At 45.2% G+C, this 21,118-nt stretch overlaps 1 protein-coding gene across 2 annotated transcripts; it reads right to left on the bottom strand.

Moving 5' to 3' along the window:
* Positions 1-1,300: 1,300 nt before the first annotated feature.
* Positions 1,301-8,135, bottom strand: cdc6 (cell division cycle 6 homolog (S. cerevisiae)). Of its 2 annotated transcripts, none has more exons than XM_035142661.1 (12): positions 7,985-8,135; positions 5,791-6,058; positions 5,287-5,553; positions 4,541-4,740; positions 4,106-4,254; positions 3,735-3,841; positions 3,462-3,601; positions 3,273-3,373; positions 2,837-2,904; positions 2,525-2,703; positions 1,756-1,896; positions 1,301-1,651 (listed from the first exon to the last, which is right to left on the bottom strand). In XM_035142661.1, the coding sequence occupies exons 2-12, from the start codon at positions 6,044-6,046 to the stop codon at positions 1,559-1,561; spliced, it is 1,701 nt and encodes a 566-aa protein (XP_034998552.1). In that variant the 5' UTR covers positions 6,047-6,058; positions 7,985-8,135; the 3' UTR covers positions 1,301-1,558. The 2 variants fall into 2 exon arrangements, with proteins under 2 accessions (XP_034998552.1, XP_047197620.1); XM_047341664.1 differs by lacking the exon at positions 7,985-8,135 and adding an exon at positions 7,956-7,972.
* Between the last annotated feature and the right edge of the window lie 12,983 nt (positions 8,136-21,118).

The raw sequence follows: 21,118 nt of genomic DNA, 5'->3' as shown, positions 1-21,118 counted from the left end.
CGTCCCGCCGCTGTGATGCAGTCGCTCTTTAAATGAAGCCTCGCGACACAACTCGAGTTTAATTTATCACTTAATTTTTTATTTAGAGTTTAATTTATTTATTTCATTAAGTTTCTACTTGAAGAAAACGTTTCTCGGGTGGAAACGACCTGTTGCTGCAGATTTAATTCTGTGAAGATGGTTCTAATGTGTTTGCAGATATTTGGTGTTTCGTGTTCTAAAGTGAAAACGATCAGACAATCACAGGAAACTGTTTGAAGTGTTATTGACAAGTAAAATCTAATTAAAGCTAAAAACAGACTAAAAAGAAGCTGTTGCGTATAAAGTGTTTGTGTTGGACAGTGTTCGCTTGATGTTTCTCTCTCGACTAAACCTTTTGAATTATTTCCCAGGTTAAATTAAATATGTATCACACATCTGAATATTTAATATTTTACAATGTTTACATTTTGTCACTGTATTTGTATTTGAAAACATGCACAATAATATATTTTCATTCACTTTAAGATGTTGCTGTGGAGAAATCACTTAAATAAAATCATATTTGAACATTTTCTTGTCTTAATATTTAATGTGGAAGTAAATCAGAATTTCAACAAGTTCAGTTTGGTATTAATTTGTTTAAAATTTATGCTGAAAACCGCGAGTTCAGTTTTATCATTTACTTAAACTTAGAATCAGAAACTGTTGTAAGAGCAGAAGGTTGAAGCCGATGACGACGCAGCACTTGGATCAGATCTAAGAACCACCAACCAAAAGGGGGTTGAAGGTCGTTACCACGGAGACCCTGGAAGCTGTGAGGCCGTTAACTCTTTAATCCAATCAGAGAAGCCGTTTGTCTGCTGCTGCCGATCCCGACGCGTCCGAGCTCCAGTGGGTTTTAAAGAGCACGATGTTCACGGTTTGATTCTGGGATGTTTACACGTCGTTAATATGCATCCAACAAAAGGAAACTTTATGAAATCGAAACCTAAATCAAATTAAAGTCAGATTTATTATTTGTTTGTTTAAATATTTTTTTCCTGTAAAGCTGATGCAAATATTACAAATATAATTTTTTTGATCTTTTAAACATTTATCAATTGCAGATAATTTAGGTTATATTTGACTCTAAATGTCAAACAGGGATTCAGGATGTATTTAGTTTTAGGGTTAGGATTTCCGTGAGTAACAGCGCCCCCTGCAGCCATGAAGAGAAAAAAACAAGTGGCTTCACTTCAAGGAGCTGACGTGTCGTCCATCTTTATGAGCAGTAAGATTCAGTCTGTTTCTCTGCGGCAGAAACAACGAGGAGAGTTTGTTAAAATCTCTGTACATCTGTTTATTTACAGCTTAAAAATGGAAACGTTTCAAAACTCAACTGAAACAAACGCTGTCAAAATTCATAACTGACTTTTCAACCCAAACTGAGCGTCAACGCCAGTTTAAAAAAAAAAAAAAAACTTCAGAGAAATGTACAAATTCTCAGCAAAAATGAGAATATTAAAAAAGTAAAAACAGTAAAATAAAAATCTAGTTTCAACTTGATAATCAGAGAAAACAGTGAATAGAGGAGTGATCACGAGGGGAGTCCTGCGGCCAGGATGCTGCCGAGCAGCGTTCGGTCCTTCAGAGCGTTTTCAACATCCTTCTCCTCGATCTTCAGATTCACCTGCAGGGGGAGAAAGAAACTCATTATTCTCCACAATCAATCCACCATTTGACTCCGATGTTCCAACAGTGGCGCCCGGGCGGCGCTCGGACGGCGTCTTGTACCTTCGTGAGACGAGCCTCTTTGGCTTTCTTCAGGGCGAAGATGCCTCGGCTCTCCAGCAGGCTGCAGAGCGACAGACACTCGCCCTGACCGACTCCCGACACCTGCCTCTGAGCACACAGACGACTGTACACCTCGTGCAGCTGAAACAACACAAAACCAGGTCACACACGGCGCCACCTGCTGGGTATTTAGACCTGATGCAACCGGGCGCAGCAACTAGTCAATGTGAAATCTGAACTACTGGCAGGAGGGTGAAATGTACCATGGGAAGTGTAGTTTGTTTGTGCTCTCAACCCGCAAATACGTTTTTTCAGACTGGTTGACGACCGAGGGTCTGGGTATTAAAGCAGGTTACAGCAGAGTTCCATGGACAAGAACAGATTCAGACACGGACTGAGATATGAGCAAATCATCAATCAAATGTTTTATTTCATGTTTATCTGCTTATGAGCTGAGAATTAAAGTTTTGATGAACGTTGGTAATCCTCTCAGCTTTAGTTTTAAGTGGTTGTTCTTTCACAGTACTGAAGTTCACCTTGACGTTAACACTTTAGATCTCAATGGGTTAAATGATAAAGATGAACCATATCTCTGGTATCCAGGATATTTTAGCTTTATTTATGGACAGTGGGAGGAAGTGGGGACGTCTTCCATCTTTATTTACAGCCTGCATCCTCAACACATGATTCAAACACTCAGACGTGCGTTATCCAGGATGAAAAACAGCACGACTCCCTCCACGTAAATGTAACCGGCTCAGACTCTCACCTTTCCAAGGACGATCTCTTTGCTCTTTCCGTTGCGAATGAGCAGCAGGAGGCAGCAGACGAGCAGCTTCTGCTGCAGGGGGAAACTCTCTCCCTCCGAGCCGCCGCTCTGAGACGCCATGCGGTCGCCGTACACCTCCGACAGGACCCGTGCAACCTGGGGGAGGCTGACCCGAGACTCTGAACCGACCCGAGGGGAAAGTTTCCGTCAGAACCACAACAGAAATCAGCCAGGAGGACTGAGCTGGTTCAACTGATCCCGAATCTCACACGTGCATCTGGCTGATGAATACGATTTAAAAGCTTTTCTCACCTTTAGTCTCGGCCTCTGAAGTCGCTGCTTTCTTCCTCTCGTCAGACTCCACGATCTCCACTGCTCTCCTACACAATAAGAGAAGAGTTACTGCTGAGCACAACCTGTATCTGGTCTGATTTCAACAGCATCTGCTGAGACGCTGCTCAGGAGCCGACGCTTCATGGATCCAACGTGTTTCTGAACTTTCAGACAGTTTGTGTCGACAATGAATCATGGAATGAAATGACGTTAACATTAATTCGACTAACACGACCCTTTAGCTGAGGTTGTGCAGAGTTAGAGTTCAGAGGGTCAATGGGTCCCAGACAAACCATTTGGAGATTTAAGTTCCCACCAACAGATTCATCTGAATATTGCGTGTTTATGAAAGTAAAAACTCTGAGTGAGCTGCATTCAGCAGTTTAAGGTTGATCGTGATGGGTGAGATATTCACCTGCAGATGTCCAGAGCTTTCCTGGCGTCTCCCGACACCGCCGACACTTTCCTGGCACAGAACTGAACCGCAGAGGCGTCGAGGATCCCGTCGGCAGACGCCTGAGGACAGATGTTAATCACAGCTTAGTTCATCTTGTTCATCTTCATCTGTCCTGATGTGACCTCTGGTCCGTGTGGTTGTGCTTACCTGTGTGAGTCTGTCCTGTACGATGGCCGCGAGCTCCTGTCGGCTGTAGGGAGGGAAGTGCAAGAGCTGTGGGCGACAGCGAGGCCGGGCCTGCAGCCTGGGCAGGATCCGGTCCGTCAGATCCAGAGCGTTGGCGATGCCTGTAAAATCAACACCACAGCACGGTGAGATGTATGAGAAGTATCGCTCACCTGAACCATGATCACCTTCTGATTAGTGACTTTTAGATCTTAGACTTCAGCTGAGTCAACAACTGGAGGCCGGACGTCTTACCAACGAGGCAGAGGCGAGACCCGGCCAGGTACGGCCATTCGAAGATGGTGTAGAGGACGTCCTGAGCTTTACTGTCCAGCTGGTCCATCTCATCGAGAACAAGAAGCCTGACGACAAAAGAAAGATGGAGTCAGAGTCTGTGATGAGACCCAGTGAAGACACCGACGTCGTAAAGTGATGAGAAGCACGAGCGCGTCAAAGCCTCAACTCACTTACAGTTGACAAACTAATCAGACAATCAAAATTATAATCAGGTTAAATCGTATCTTCCTATTTCTCAACGCGAGACAAACAACCACACAGAACAGGAGGAAACTTTAAAGACCAGTTCAGGGTACAACATCATTCCAGTTAAAGTACTGGTTACTCACACAGTGGGCCCCGGGGCCGTCAGGAGCCGCTGGAGGCCGCTCTGCCCGCCGGAAGCTTTCAGTTTGTCGGCCAGCAGTGGGAAGATGGCGTGGGAACTCCTCAGACTCATACAGTTCACCACCACGGTTTGTACCGACGACAACTCGGCCTGGAAAGAAAGAAAATCCCCGTCATCATCCAGCTGGAACCTGCTCGACTCCTCTTCACCCTGAGATGTTTCTATTCTCTCTTTTCCAGTTTTGGGTCCTTTGTGTGATGGAAACTTCATCAACACAACTTCTCCAGATAATCTCTCACATGCGCTCCAGAAAATGTCAACTGACTCACAGCCCCTCCGGAGAATCTCCTCAGGTCAGTGCAGCTCTGAACGCGATTTATTCATTTCTGTTTACTTTGTAATTCTGTGAGTTTGCCGCACACAGCTGGTGAAGTACCTTCATCTCGTGCAGGACACAGTTGAGACAGGCCGTCTTGCCGGTGCCCGGAGCTCCAGAGATGTAGAGGCTGCCGGGGAGACTCTGCAGCAGCGTCTCCTCCAGGAACGACCGGATGGACGCCCGCTCCGACTCCCTGGACAGGAGGCGCTCGGGGATGGCGGTGTGGAGCGCCTGCTTCACGCTCTGAAACCTCGACTCTGGAGGAGAAAACAGGAAGGTTAATTATGTTACAGGCAGGAGAACTAAACTAGTTCTAAACAAAACCCATCTTCATTTTAATCAAAAAGCATCGTGACAGATTAATAAGGTTTGTGTCCAACAGCAGCTAAAACCTGCAAATATTCAACAACTCTGTCGACTCCTCTCGAGGCGGAAAAGGACGTTTCTAATGTAAATGGATCGAAAAAAAGTGTCAGAAAATCTAAGATAATTTTAAGTTTTCTCTGATCCACTGTCTGAAAACCCCAAAATAAACCATTTATGATAATAAAAGTCAAAAATCCTCCCTGCCTTAAAAGCAGGGACTTGTTCAAATGATGACAAATCTGATATTTATTTAAAAGAGCAAATTTCACTAAGTTTAGGACAGAAAATGTAATCTTCAACCACTGTGATACAACATTTAAGTCAAAACTTAACTACAACACCAAGACCTCTGGTTCCAGGTCGTCACAGGTGAATATTTTCGGTGACTCCAAACTCAAAGATTTTGGGCAACAAATCCAAACATGTAAATAACTTACTTTCAGCAAACAGTCGAACAACTGGCGGCTTCTTGTTTTGACCATTTTGGCGAGCGGGACTTCCAGCGGGCGTTTCCTGTCGTCTTGGCGACAGGGCGACAGCGGGAGAGAGCGGCGCTCTCTGCGAGGACGGGATCAGCTGACGGCGAGCTGTGACTGGCGAGTTCTCATTAAAGCCCAGTTTTCGGGGTGAGGCCAGAGTGGGTTTGCTCTGCTTTGGGGGGGATCCCAGCAGAGCGACTCCCAGGTTACAGCCGTTGTCGTCGCCTTCAGAACCAAAAGAGAGAATTTAAACTTCCAGAGAAACGTGAGGGAATTAAAGTTGTGACATTACGCTGCAATTCTAACCCCAGTTTTATTCTAAAGGGAGATTCCACCAGTTTGACACACGAGGGTTAGTTGCTCTGAGCTCAGAGACTTAAAATAGGTTCAAAGCAAAGCAAAGAACTATAAACATAAAATACACATCATGATGGGGGGGGGCATGTGATCTACGAGTCGTACCTGTGCGTTTTCGGGGGCTGAGTGGAAGCCGTGGCTGGAGACTGGGAGAGAGGGCGGTGGGCCGGTCACTGGGACGTCTCGGGGACAGCGGTCCAATCTGAGTCAGGGGGGTGGCGAGGGGCTGAGATCCAGGTTTGGTTGGAGAGGAGCCCGGAGACTTGTGAGGCGTCTTGGAGACGGAGGAGACTCTGGTGGATTTGCGTCGGGGGAACTGCAGCGTGGGCTGAGCTCGGCCCTGAGAGCGCGTGCTCGGCATTTTATGTTTGACCTGAAACGTAAGACAGAGAAAATCAGTCGCTGATCCCAAACTGTGACTGGAAACAGGAGACACCACCTGGAAATACACAAATCTGCTCCAGGCGGTTCACTGAGGCTCTTTCATTTACAGTTTCTGTTTAGACGGTACAAAGACTTTATCGATCCCGAGGGAAATTTAGGTCAATATTATTTTTGTTTTATTTGGCTCCTGCAGCCACATTAAAATATATAAAAGACTTGAAAACACAGCCCAGTTCCTTAACTGAATATAAAACAAGACTTTTCTCAAATCATGTTTACATTAAATAAAATGAATGGTCATTACTTGCAAATATCAAGTTCTGAACAATTTCTGGGACTAAACCCGACTCTGAATCTAATCCCCTCCGATTTACTTCTCCGTTAGTTGTTGACTTGTGTGTGAAATGTTTTACTCCCAGAGACAAAGTCTTCAAATGTCTCTTACGGTCATTTAATGTCTCCATGTCTGCTCTAACGTAGGGAAAGGGGGGGGGGGGCATCTCACTACATGGTGATGAAGACAGTAGAACCTGCTCACGTCAGTATTTACTACGTTTTCAGCACATTTCTTACTTCCATTAGAAGTAATTTCGTCCTTTAAAAAAACGAGAAAGCAGCGAAAAATATGAACGTATGCAATACATTCAATGTGTTTTGGTGAATTGTGTACATGTTAATCTTTTTTAATTCTTTATGGTCTCGGTGCCTCACTCTGAGCTGCCTGCTGCTGGAACACCTGAACTGTCCTCGTGTGTGGATCGATAAAGTTTGATCTTAATTATTTTTGCTGTATGTTCGCACCTCTAACCATCTATTTATCGAAGTTATGCATTGATTATTCTTTACTGTGGATTTCCTTCTCTCGTATTCTTTGTAGTTCCACTGGTGTTTATACGTCACAGAGAAAAACCTCAACAATCCTCCACAGTGAAATCAGCTGATCTAGAAAAACGTGTTTATTACGGTGCACTACAATACCCACAATCCTCGGGAGTGACAATCTGTGATTGGTGGAGCTGCCCACAGTTGGAGGGGAATCATTCGCAGTGCATTGTGGGATACGTACATGAATAGAGACCGGAAGTTAAATTAGATTAAGTGAAAATAGTGAAAAATCTATAAATGAACGAGTGTTTCAAATAATTCAAAGCAAATGAAAATCAATGGAGAAAATGGCTGTTCTGCAAGGTTCATTGCCGCCCCCTACCGGACTGGAGTGTGAGGCCAACGAGAGAAATACACCAGGAAACTTAAACTATGTGAAATCGTTTTGTTTTTTTAAATGTGTAAAAGTTACACGTATGCATCTTTATCTTTATCGAACAGATTGAACCGGTGAACACGAGTCACAGCGGAGGGGGGAGGGGGGGGTAATGGCGCCACGACACAACAGCGTCATAAAAACAGCGCGAACTTTAACATGTGAGCTGAACATCAGAGACACGGGAGGAGACAAGGAGACAAACACCGAGAGGAGACAAGGAGACAAACACCGAGAGGAGACAAACACCGAGAGGAGACAAGGAGACAAACACCGAGAGGAGACAAACACCGAGAGGAGACAAGGTGACAAACACCGAGAGGAGACAAGGAGACAAACACCGAGAGGAGACAAACACCGAGAGGAGACAAGGAGACCAACACTTACTGTGAGGAGACAAACACCGAGAGGAGACAAGGAGACCAACACTTACTGTGAGGAGACAAACACCGAGAGGAGACAAGGAGACCAACACTTACTGTGAGGAGACAAACAGACAAACACCGAGAGGAGACAAGGAGACCAACTCTTACTGTGAGGAGACAAACACCGAGAGGAGACAAGGAGACCAACTCTTACTGTGAGGAGACAAACACCGAGAGGAGACAAGGAGACCAACTCTTACTGTGAGGAGACAAGGAGACCAACACTTACTGTGAGGAGACAAGGAGACCAACTCGAGTCCTCTTCAGGCTCGAGGGGAAACGTCGCTGTCCTGAGGAGTAAAGTGAAAAACCTTCCGGATCGAACGCGTCTGCAGCTCTGAAGACAAACTGGCGCCAAATCCCCTCCTCATCCGGCAGCTGCTCCCCAACCCGCGCTCTGATTGGTCCGTGCAGGAGCGTCACCGATGCTCATTGGCTCAGCTCACACGGATGCTACGTCATGTGTCGCCAGACCGCTGGAATATGTGGCGGGAATTTGAACAGACAACTGTTTTGGCGGAGTAGAATTTTCCCGGGAAATACCTGATCGTAGATGTGTGAATAAAGTGTATTTGACTTTACTTCAGCGGTTTGATTGTATTTATACTTCTACTAAAGTACATTTCAGAGGGAAATACTTTACATTTTACTTCATTCCATTTGTTAAAATACACCATGATGGTTTCTACCCTCCTCATCACAACTCTGAGCAGGAGGCCACGTCTCGTCTCCTCTGCCCGGTGCGCGCACTGTCCGGCTACGTTGCATTTTGAATTTATACTTTTATTGATACATTTATTAATATGTTTCGAATTCTATTTATTTATACATTTATTTATATATTTCGAATTGTATTTATTTATTTATATATTTCGAATTTAATTTATTTATTTATTTATACATTTATTTATTTTGTATTTATCCTTTGCGTAACCTGCTGGACAGAACAAAATAAAACTGTCAACTTTAGTCAACCAAAGTCAGCTGGCGGGTCAAAGCTTCTGATTGGTGAAAATGTACCGAAGAGGACAAACTCACAATACTGCTCCTCGCTGCAAACCAGCTGACCACACACAGCCAATGAGATGAACCTTTAAGTTCTATTTAGTATTGGCCTGACCTACAAAATAATAATTGAAAAAGTATCTTTACTGCTGTACTCACAAGTCCCTGCATGGCTGATTCAGAGGCCCACATGTGAGTGCTGCAAGCTAGCTAAGTTACACTTCTAATCAGTCGGAGTTTGTTTCAAAGACAGAAAGAGGAAGGCAGATAAAGTTTATTACAACTTACTGAAGACCTGCTGATAAAGTGCAGGACTCAGATGGATAATCCTCTAGAAAAGGTCCAGAGTTGGCTTCACGACTTTGTGTTCCACATGTGTCTTCTACAAATATAGCAGCAGTCCTTTTTGCAGGACCTCTCTGCGGTTGATTCTGACATCACCCCCAGAATGCAATGCTGTTTGCAGTATATTGCTATGTTCATAAATATTTCCCAGAATGCATTGTTTTCTACAGCACAGTGCTGTTTTAATGGAAACAGAATGTAACTGTCAGAATGTGGATGTTTTCTACAGCAGTAGGTCTCATTAGTTCCCCCATCCCACATAGAGAATTATCACATATTCTGCTGTAATGTGCACGACTGGCAGATATGATACAGAAAGTCCCAGCAGCAACACGCACAGTATTGTAATCAGACAAGAACACTTTGATGAACGTGTTGTTGGAATTTGAAATTAATCACAGGCCTTTTACATTTTGGTTTTAATCCGATCAATCATTGAGAGTTCAGATATGAGTTAATACTTTGATTCTGTGTCTTAAGACAACATTTGATGACTGAAAACCTTAATTCACCAAAGTGTCCTGTTTGATTTATAAGGAAAAGGTCCATGTAAAATGTACTCAGTACTTGTGTTAAACAAACAAACGGTTCAATGAACTGTGGCTTCAACATTTTAATATCAGAGGTTCAGTAAAGACTTAATCACGTATATCTAATACATACTTTTAAAGTGTTAACAGCAGTGAACATTGGTTATCGAAGTTATTTCATTTCATCATCAACTTCATTCATGCCGGATTTTACAGGGAGAACCTACTTTACACTCTTCCGGAAGCCACACACACACACACACACACACACACGCACACACACACACACACACACGCACACACACGCACGCACGCACGCACACACACACACACACACGCACACACACACACACACACACACACACACACACATGCACACACACACACACACACACACACACACACACACACACACACACACAGAGTCACGTGATTTCCAGTAACTGCAGAGCGGAGGAGGAGCAGCCAGTGAAAGTGAAAGTGTTCAGACTTGTTCTAACTACAAGGAGCAGACGGAGGAGACGTGAAGTCTGAGGCTGGTGAGTGTTCAGCAACATTTATATTATTCATTCATATTATTTTACTGTCACTGACTCTGAGTCAGTTTTCTACTCGTGGACTTTAGAGAGAAGAAGATTCAGGATGAACTTCTGTCAGTCAATCAACAGTTTGACTCAACGCTGTGATTGGCTGAGTCCAACACATTAAACCTACAACTGTCTCAGGTTACCGTGACAACAGGGACACAGTGTAGGAGGGTTGACTCTGTTAGATTTGAAGAAACACTGAGTTTACGTCCCTGGCTTCATTGTGTGTGTTTGAGCTCACAGTGTTTTTCCTCTCAGACTGAAGATGAGTGGTTATGAGGAGGAAGAGGAGGACGGAGCAGAGTCTCCAGGGTTCAGCTGTGTGTCTCTGAAGAGTGACCGGTCCATGGGACATCCTCCAGACTTCAGTAATGAACCTGGACCCTCACACACAAAGTAAGAGACCTGCTACAAACATGTGAACCTCCAAACTGAATCCTCAGAGAATGAACCAGTGAATGATGTGTTCTGAATAAAAACATGTTTGTGTTTGCAGAGGTCAGGACCACAGACTGAGAGCAGAGTCTCCAGGGTCCAGCTGTGTGTCTCTGAAGAGTGACCGGTCCAAAGGACTTCCTCTAGACTTCAGTAATGAACCTGGACCCTCACACACAGAGTAAGAGACTGTTTCTACTGTGACCTGCTCTGAAGAGGATTTAGTTTCCTCTAGTGTGGCCCCTGCATTAGGACACAGCTTCATTGAAGTTGGTGACTAATCTCTCAGAATCACTCAAAGAGCTCAGACCTCCACCAAGAACCAACACGCTCCTTATGAAACCACTTTGAGATTCACTAGAGACTCATTTTGATTTGGATCTGCACCAAATTCCACACACTGGTAAACATCAGTCCTCTGAACATGTCTGTGTAAGAGAACCCCCGATCTGGTTCACAGACCACAACCTTCCACCAAGTTTACTGGTAATCTGTCGTTTTTTATAATCCCACTAACGAACCAACCAACACACAAACATACTGGGTGAAAACAAAACCTCCTTGACAGAAGTAATGACAACCTGTGACTGGGACATGTGAGTTATCAGGAAATGTCTTCACAGGGAGAGGAAGAGGAGTCATGTTTCTGAGGAGGAGCAGTCGTCCTGCTGTGCTTCGTGTCAGGACGTCCTGAAGGATCCAGTCTCCACCAGCTGTGGACACTGGTTCTGCAGACAGTGCATCACCTCATACTGGGACCAGTCTGGCTCTTCAGGAGACTCCTCTTGTCCCCAGTGTGGACAAAGATCCAGAACAGGAGCTGGAGCTCAGACAGCCGGTCAGAGCAGCACTGTACATGTGTCTGCTGATGTCTTCACTTCTGACAACAGCACATGTGGTTTTATTTTGTTCCTTCATACAGCATCAACATTTAACATCGTTATAAAAGCACAAAGTTAAAAAGCTTTTATTTTCTGTAGTTTTTCTGTATCTGATGAAAACAATCAGCAGATTCTCAGATTCTCTGTCTCTGACATTGTTTCTTGTCTTTCAGCAGATCGTGGTCTGCAGGAGGTTTTAGATGAACATAAGCTCAGTGTGAGGAGGAGATGTGAACATGTGACTGAAGGAAGTGATGAAACAGGAAGTAGAACCCTCCTCAACAGGATCTACACTGAGCTCTACATCACAGAGGGACAGAGTGAAGAGGTTAATACTCAACATGAGGTGAGGCAGCTTGAGACGGCTTCCAAGATGAAGAGCCTCCACGACACTCCCATCAAGTGCCACGACATCTTTAAAGCCTCAACTGACCAGCAGAGCAGCATCAGAGTCGCCCTGACCAACGGCGTCGCTGGCGTTGGAAAACCTTCTCGGTGCAGAAGTTCACTCTGGACTGGGCAGAGGGTTTAGAAAACCAAGATGTGGGTCTGCTGACTGTGCTTTCGCTCAGGGAGCTGAACCTGGTGAAGGACCAGCAGCACAGTCTTCTCACGCTGCTCCGTGTTTTCCATCCAGCGTTACAGAAGCTCACGGCAGAGACGCCGCTGTCTGTAAACCTTTGTTCATCTTTGACGGCCTGGATGAAAGCAGACCTTCTCTGGACTTCAACCACAGGGAGCTTGTGTCTGATGTCACACAGAGGTCATCAGTCAACGTGCTGCTGACAAACCTCATCCAGGGAATCTGCTTCCCTCGGCTCGCCTGGATAACCTCCAGACCTGCGGCGCCAATCAGATCCCTCCTACATGTGTCGACAGGGTCACAGAAGTACGAGGCTTCACTGACGCCCAGAAGGAGGAGTACTTCAGGAGGAGATTCAGTGATGAAGAGCTGTGCAGCAGAATCATCTCACACATCAAGACGTCCAGGAGCCTCCACATCATGTGTCAAATCCCAGTCTTCTGCTGGATCAGTGCTACAGTTCTGGAGCACATGTTGACCACAGACCAGAGAGGAGAGCTGCCCAAGACCCTGACTGACCTGTACTCACACTTCCTGCTGGTTCAGACAAAGAGGAAGAACAACAAGTACGGTGAGGGACATGAGACGACTCCACAGCAGCTGACGGAGGCTGACAGGGACGTTCTTCTGAAGCTGGGGAGGCTGGCGCTTAAACATCTGGAGGAAGGAAACATCATGTTCTACCAAGAAGACCTGGAGCGGTGTGGTCTTAATGTCACAGAGGCCTCAGTGTACTCAGGAGTTTGTACTGAGATCTTCAGAAGAGAGTGTGTGATCTTCCAGAAATCAGTCTACTGCTTTGTTCATCTGAGCGTTCAGGAGTTTCTGGCTGCAGTCTACATGTTCCACTGTTACACCAAGAGGAACACAGAAGAACTCAACAACTTCTTGGGAACATATGGGGACACAGACAGTACCTCCCCTGGATGACCTCCTGAAGAGAACCATGAAGAAATCCCTCACCAGTACAAATGGTCATCTGGACCTGTTTGTTCGCTTCCTTCACGGCCTCAGTCTGGAGTCCAACCAGAGAGTCTTAGGAGGCCTGCTGGGTCGGACAGGGAACAATCCAGAGATCATCCAGAGAGTCTTAGGAGGCCTGCTGGGTCGGACAGGGAACAATCCAGAGATCATCCAGAGAGTCTTAGGAGGCCTGCTGGGTCGGACAGAGAACAATCCAAAGATCATCCAGAGAATCATCAACAACCTGAAGGAGATGGAGAGTGGTGACATTTCTCCTGACAGAAGCATCAACATCTTCCACTGTCTGACTGAGATGAACGACCACTCAGTTCATCAGCAGATGCAACAGTTCCTGACGTCAGAGAACAGATCAGAGGAGAAACTCTCTGAGATCCACTGCTCAGCTCTGGCCTACATGTTGCAGATGTCAGAGGAGGTTCTGGATGAGTTGGACCTGAAGAAGTTCAACACATCAGACCAGGGTCGACGGAGACTGATCCCAGCTGTGAGGAACTGCAGGAAGGCTCGGTGAGTCCAGACATGATCAATAACATGTTCAATCAGTGGAGATGAGTCGTTCTTCAAATCCACTCAGTGTTAAATGGTTCTCATTGTTTGGGGCAGCATGGTGTTGCAGTGGTCAACACTGTTAGTGCAGCCTTTCTGTGAGAGGAGTTCTCTGGTGTCTGCAGGGTTTTCTCTGGGTTCTCAGCTTTCCACAAACCACAGACATGAGATCTGTGTGTGTGTGTGTGTGTGTGTGTGTGTGTGTGTGTGTGTGTGTGTGTGTGTGTGTGTGTGTGTGTGTGTGTGTGTGTGTGTGTGTGTGTGTGTGTGTGTGTGTGTGTGTGTGTGTAATAAAGTTATTATTATTATGTACATATACATTCTCATTGTTCTCATGTACAGATGAGAACAACTAGATCAGATGTGGAGAGTGAAATCCAATGTGATCACTGTGCTGGAGTTTGAGGGTTCAGACATACGACCATGTGGGGTGCAAGGGAGATTATTGTATATACTGTGTATATATATATATATATATATATATATATATATATATATATATGAGCAAACAGCTAGCACAGAGTGAGGAGACGATCACTGAATCAGTGTTTTGGATGAGAATCACTGACGGTTCCTTGAAACTGAAGAAGCAGGAAATATAGTTTCTTCTTCTTTCTTGTCAAACTGAATTCCCACCCTGCGTTTGTACGCCACCACCAACCAGTGCAGTGTCCGTCCCTCCAGGTTCCTGACATGTGGACTTCACAATAATATGAGGTCACTGTAACCTTTGACCTTTGACCACTGAAATCTAATCAGTTTCTCTTTGAGTCAAAATGTGAAGAAATCCCCTAAAGACAGACTTGAGACATCATGTTCAAGAGGCCATGAACATGTTCTGTGACCTTGACCTTTGACCTTTGACCACCTGAATCTAATGAGTTCCTCTGTTAGTCTGAATGAACGCTTGGACCAAATCTGAAAGGATTCTCTTGAGGAGTTTTTAACAAAAAGGGGATTTACCAGGGTGAGGGTCACATGATCACGTTTTGTATGAATGTTGTGTTTTCTGATTTAATTCTCACAGATTTGATATTTTCTTTAATTACAGACTCGGTGGTTGTTTCTTCTCAGAGACTCACTGGGAAGTCGTGGCCTCAGCTCTGAAGTCAGACCCCTCACATCTGAGAGAACTGGATCTGAGCTACAACAACCTGCAGGATTCAGGAGTGAAGCTGCTGTGTTCTGGACTGGAGAGTCCAAACTGTCGACTGGAGACTCTGAGGTCCTTAAATCCTTCTTCACTTTTCAGACTTTCTTTCTTATTGGGTCATTATTTATTTAAATTGTCTCAGTTCTGCTCTGCTCACTGTCCCTCAGTCATCTGTCCCTCACCCAGCCTGTCAGTCACGTCCACCTCATCAACTCCATTCACCTGCACTCACCTGCTCCTGATCACTAAGAAAGTGTCAGTAAATAACATGTGGACTGAGGCCGAGCACTCGTCCTCCTCAGGTTTTCAAAATAAGACACGTTCTTATTGAAACACGTTGGACAGTTGATAAGTATAGAAACAAACAGGAAGTGACTGTCAGGAGCCATCCCTACTTTAAACAGTGTTTAATTACACAAACCTGCTCAGTGACCAAACACAGAGAAGAAGGAGATGAATGAAACAATGGTCCAACATGTCTGATCTGATATTTATCTTCAGGTCACAGACTGGACTGAGGTCAGCAGCATGTTGAGAGTCTGTGTTGACATGATGACGATCCACAACAACAGGAGGACACATTCTAATATTCATATTTCTTTATCCAGGTTGAGGGGCTGCAGTCTGTCAGAGATCATCTGTTCTTCTCTGGCTTCAGCTCTGAGGTCAAACCCCTCTCATCTGAGAGAACTGGATCTGAGCTTCAACGACCTGCAGGACTCAGGAGTGAAGGAGCTGTGTGGTTTTCTACAGAGTCCAACCTGTCGACTGGAGACTCTGGGGTCAGTTCACTGACTGACTTTTGTAGATCTCATATCTATAAAACAGCATTTATACACAATTTATCTAATTTAATTCTAATTTAACATAATTCCTCTTCATACATAACTTGAATCCATTCATTAATTAATCTGTGACATTTTAAATATTCAGCTACTTGTTAAAACACTGAGTTTAGTTCTGGATTTCCTAAACTGATCTGCAGGACAGAGACCGGGTCCAAATAATCTATTTGTCCTGAATCAGGACTCGTTTTTAGTCCAACATGTCTGATTTCATATTTATCTTCCATGTTATGAGTCTGTGTGACATGAATATGTGTCTGTTATTTTCACACATGAACTCAGTTTAATTTACAGTGAAGTTTTATTCTTTATCCAGGTTGTGGGACTGCTGTCTGTCAGAGATCAGCTGTTCTTCTCTGGCTTCAGCTCTGAGGTCAAACCCCTCTCATCTGAGAGAACTGAATCTGAGTGACAACGACCTGCAGGACTCAGGAGTGAAGGAGCTGCTTGATCTAAAGCAGAGTCCAACCTGTCGACTGGAGACTCTGAGGTCAGTAGATGGTTGGAGTCAGTCCACGCTGCTTTCATCAGTATGTTACTAAACACAGTCAGTATCACAGATCCAGAGTCTGTGCTACCAAGCAGGATTTGTGGTTATCAGGTTAACTTCAGGTTTAGTTTTTTCAGTCCTACGAAGCTCGTCCACTTCTTAATGAGGTAAATCACCATGGTAACTTCTGATGAACGGCTAACCTGCTCCAGGTTAAGTTGGAGATCAACCCGTATTGAAGCTCCGCCCACTGACCACAGTGACTCTACACTGTTGTGTGGTGCACACTCTCCTTAAAGGGACGGATAAGGGAAGTTTAAATCCACGTCTGGTTGGTTCAGTTGATCTCTAACTCACCCAGAACATCTCAATCTCTCCAGACTCATCCTGTCACCAAAACACCAGATGCACTCAGTCAGCTTCCTGAAGATAGGTCCATGTGTTTCTACTGAGGAGTGATGTCAGAGGTGTCCACCACAGTGTCCTCAGAGACAGTGAGACAGTGTGTGTCCTCAGAGACAGTGTGTGTCCTCAGAGACAGTGAGACAGTGTGTGTCCTCAGAGACAGTGTGTGTCCTCAGAGACAGTGAGACAGTGTGCGTCCTCAGAGACAGTGAGACAGTGAGTGTCCTCAGAGACTGTGAGACAGTGTGTGTCCTCAGAGACAGTGTGTGTCCTCAGAGACAGTGTGTGTCCTCAGAGACAGTGTGTGTCCTCAGAGACAGTGAGACAGTGTGTGTCCTCAGAGACAGTGTGTGTCCTCAGAGTCAGTGAGACAGTGTGTGTCCTCAGAGTCAGTGAGACAGTGTGTCCTCAGAGACAGTGTGCATCCTCAGAGACAGTGAGACAGTGTGTGTCCTCAGAGACAGTGAGACAGTGTGTCCTCAAAGTCAGTGTGTGTCCTCAGAGTCAGTGAGACAGTTTGTGTCCTCATAGTCAGTGAGACAGTGTGTGTCCTCAGTCAGTGTGCGTCCTCATAGACAGTGAGACAGTGTGTGTCCTCAGAGTCAGTGTGTGTCCTTAGAGTCAGTGAGACAGTGTGTGTCCTCAGAGTCAGTGAGACAGTTTGTGTCCTCATAGTCAGTGAGACAGTGTGTGTCCTCAGAGTCAGTGTGCATCCTCAGAGACAGTGAGACAGTGTGTGTCCTCAGAGACAGTGAGTCAGTGTGCGTCCTCAGAGACAGTGAGACAGTGTGTGTCCTCAGAGACAGTGAGTCAGTGTGCGTCCTCAGAGACAGTGAGACAGTGTGTGTCCTCAGAGTCAGTGTGCGTCCTCAGAGACAGTGAGACAGTGAGTGTCCTCAGAGACAGTGAGACAGTGAGTGTCCTCAGAGTCAGTGAGACAGTGTGTCCTCAGAGACAGTGAGTGTCCTCAGAGACAGTGAGACAGTGTGTGTCCTCAGAGACAGTGAGTCAGTGTGCGTCCTCAGAGACAGTGAGACAGTGTGTCCTCAGAGTCAGTGTGTGTCCTCAGAGTCAGTGTGTGTCCTCAGAGACAGTGAGTGTCCTCAGAGTCAGTGAGACAGTGTGTGTCCTCAGAGACAGTGTGTGTCCTCAGAGACAGTGAGACAGTGTGTGTCTTCAGAGTCAGTGAGACAGTGTGTGTCCTCAGAGACAGTGAGACAGTGTGTGTCCTCATAGTCAGTGAGACAGTGTGTGTCCTCAGAGACAGTGAGACAGTGTGTGTCCTCAGAGACAGTGAGACAGTGAGTGTCCTCAGAGTCAGTGAGACAGTGTGTGTCCTCAGAGACAGTGAGACAGTGAGTGTCCTCATAGTCAGTGAGACAGTCTGCGTCCTCAGAGACAGTGAGACAGTGTGTCCTCAGAGTCAGTGTGTGTCTTCAGAGTCAGTGAGACAGTGTGTGTCCTCAGTCAGTGAGACAGTGTGTGTCCTCAGAGACAGTGAGTGTCCTCAGAGACAGTGAGTCAGTGTGTGTCCTCAGAGACAGTGAGACAGTGTGTGTCCTCAGAGACAGTGTGTGTCCTCAGAGACAGTGAGTGTCCTCAGAGACAGTGAGTCAGTGTGTGTCCTCAGAGACAGTGAGACAGTGTGTGTCCTCAGAGACAGTGTGTGTCCTCAGAGACAGTGAGACAGTGTGTGTCCGCAGTCAGTGAGACAGTGTGTGTCCTCAGAGACAGTGTGTGTCCTCAGAGACAGTGAGACAGTGAGTGTGCTCAGAGACAGTGAGACAGTGTGTGTCCTCAGAGTCAGTGAGACAGTGTGTGTCCTCAGAGTCAGTGAGACAGTGTGTGTCCTCAGAGAGACAGTGAGACAGTGTGTGTCACATCCTGGGATTCAAACGTTTCTCATCAAGAATCTTCTTCTCGTCCACTCGTCTTGTTAGTAAACAACAGATTCAGATCTCGTGGCCTCGAGTTATTTATCTCGTTCACACGTTATTATGTCGTGGTCACGTAATATATTTTTACCAAATGCCACCAGGGGGCGCTGTAACTGACACAAGCTGGACCACAGCTGACAGCCTCACACGAGGAACAGAGACGGTGTCGTCTTCATCTGATCTGAGACAGTTTGTTCTCTCACTTCATCAGTGAAGAACTGATCAGGTGGATCTTTGTCACAGCTCTGAGATCAGTGGGACTGAAGCCTCTCCTCATCACCATGGTAACCAGGAGCTCTTTATACAGAGCAGAACCTCTGCTGAGGTCCATCTGTCTCATCTGGTCCCAGTTTGTCAGAAGCAGATGTTCATCAACACACAGTGAAACATGTCTTCACCTGTAACAGCAGTAAATCCACCTCTCAGGTGTCCACTCTGCACTTTGACATGCAGAGGAAACACACTTAGCTCTTAGCGTGTTCATTCCAACACGTGAACATGAAGCAGAGAGGAAGCTGCTCCACCTCTGAACAGGACTGAAGTCCCTGCTGCTCTTTCTACTGGATGTGCTGCATCACTGACTCACAGCTGATGAAGTGAGTCTCTGGAACACTGATGTCTTCTTCTCTCAACAGATGGGAGGGGTCTTTGTGGAGGTGAGTGTGAAGAGGACAGTGTGTGTGGACGGAGGCTGAGCTGTGTCCTGAGGATCCAGAGGCTGAAGCAGCAGCAGCTTGTGTGTAGTCTCCAATCTACACAACCCCTAATCTGCATGTGTTTGTGAGATGAAGCCGGAGCACCTGGAGAAAACACGGGGAGAACATGCAGACTCCACACAGGAAGACCCCATCTGAACCGGATTCAAACCAGCAACCTTCTCTCCTCGATTGTGTTTATTCACATGAAGAATGTGTTTATTGAAATGACACAACACAAGCAGAATATATAAATCCTCTATAAAGAGTCACATACAGTGTATTTAAGTTTGTCTTTATTATTGTCCCCCTTTGTCCCTCAGTATGTCTCCATGTGTGTAGAACCACATTCTGTGTATATGTTTGTTTATGATCTAAAAGTTCCTGGATTCACGTCACAAATTGATTTATTTCCACACAAAGTTAAACACAATGAAATCACTTTGAGTTTAAAATCAGAGTTTTGTCTTTGACACAAAAGATCAAAACTCTGGACTTAAAAATGGGACATTTTCATTTCTGCATCAGGTGCAGAGCGGTGGTGGCTTTTCTACTTTTGACCCACAGGTGGCGCTGTAGTATAACAGCAGCACATCCCGGTCAAAGCCTTTATATTCAGTCTTTGAGTCAAACACATGGATCATTTCCTCTGTGACAAACCAGATGTAACGAGAAGAAAAACATCTCAGAGAGAAAAGTCCTGTTTCTACTTGTCTCTGCTTTAATGCTCAATAAACATCCTTCCACCGACTTCACTGGAATCATGACTCTGCTTTTCTTTCCTCTTGCAAACAAACAGGTGGAAACATCTCGTCCTTGGTGCAGGTAGAAGAACAAAATCACCAGTTTGACATAATGGAAACAACCAGAAGAAAAGTGAATGTCACATTTACAGTATGAAGAAGAGTCGATGAAGAGCAGAGCATCTTTAAGTCTCTGAGGAAACTGTTTCATAAACATTTTACCATATTTAATAGAAAACTGACCCGAGGACGTTTTATACAAACGTAGATGAAGATTCTTGTTGTACGTTCTCGACACCACCTCAGAACAACCACAAGGGGGAGACTGTAGCAGGCCTCTGGGAACAGCAGCATGCTGGGAAATAATTGATGATGGGAGGTTCACAGCAGAGACAAGGGACAGAAAGTGTCTGAGAGATGATGTCCTGAAGACAGTGGACATTTTGGGCCTGTTGTGTTGAACAGTTTGTGTTATTCTGTGGAGACACTTGTCTCAACATGATGATTTCACTTCCTCTTCAAGCCCGTCTCAGTTCTTTGTGACTTCAGGATAAGAAATGTTTGACAGAGTCAGTTCCTGACAGGCTCAAGTTCTCACTGTATGGAGAGGTCATCATGTGACTTTGTTATGATCCTCAACACACGTGTGTCAGTGTAACATGTGACTGTGACGCCATGTTCATGAACACGCTGCTCTAACATCTGTCCAGCAGATGTTGAAGCTCTGAGGTCCACTTCCTCTGCACCAGAGTGAGACCATCATCTCTTCATGGAGCTGTGCACGAGGCTGTTGTCACGGTGACCAAACACAAAGTGTGAACAACACGTCGTCCAAAGGATCCGTTAGAATTCCATCAAACACATTTATGGGATATACTTTATACTTATAAGGAAAAGCTTGTGCTCGTAATGAAATTCTACATCTGATCAATATGTCTCAATATAAACAGCCTGACAGCAGATCAACACATTTATTTTAGATTCTTTATCAGTTGATTTCATTCATTCACCAAACAAAACCATTTAAATGAAAACACAAAACCTCTGATCCTGAATGAAAAGGAGCAGAAAGAAGAATAATCTGATATAATCTGCTGCTCTTTCACAAGACGTTCATCAGCTCAGTAGCTTCAGCTTTAGTTTAGTGTTTGGTTACTTTAAGGTTCAGGTTTAGATTAGATTCAGGTTTAGGTTCAAGT

Source organism: Hippoglossus stenolepis, chromosome 2 (genome assembly GCF_022539355.2).
Source record: "Hippoglossus stenolepis isolate QCI-W04-F060 chromosome 2, HSTE1.2, whole genome shotgun sequence".
Lineage (NCBI taxonomy): Eukaryota > Metazoa > Chordata > Actinopteri > Pleuronectiformes > Pleuronectidae > Hippoglossus > Hippoglossus stenolepis.
Note: the sequence above shows the minus strand (reverse complement) of the source record. Positions and strands in the feature narration are given on the sequence as shown.

Excerpts from the sequence above, each read along its gene's own strand:
- cdc6 (XM_035142661.1), bottom strand. The coding sequence starts at position 6,046 with ATGCCGAGCACGCGCTCTCAGGGCCGAGCTCAGCCCACGCTGCAGTTC. Across the intron at positions 5,554-5,790 it reads CAGCCCCCGAAAACGCACAG|GCGACGACAACGGCTGTAAC; the intron begins GTACGACTCGTA and ends TTGGTTCTGAAG. Across the intron at positions 1,652-1,755 it reads AAGAGGCTCGTCTCACGAAG|GTGAATCTGAAGATCGAGGA; the intron begins GTACAAGACGCC and ends CTCCCCCTGCAG.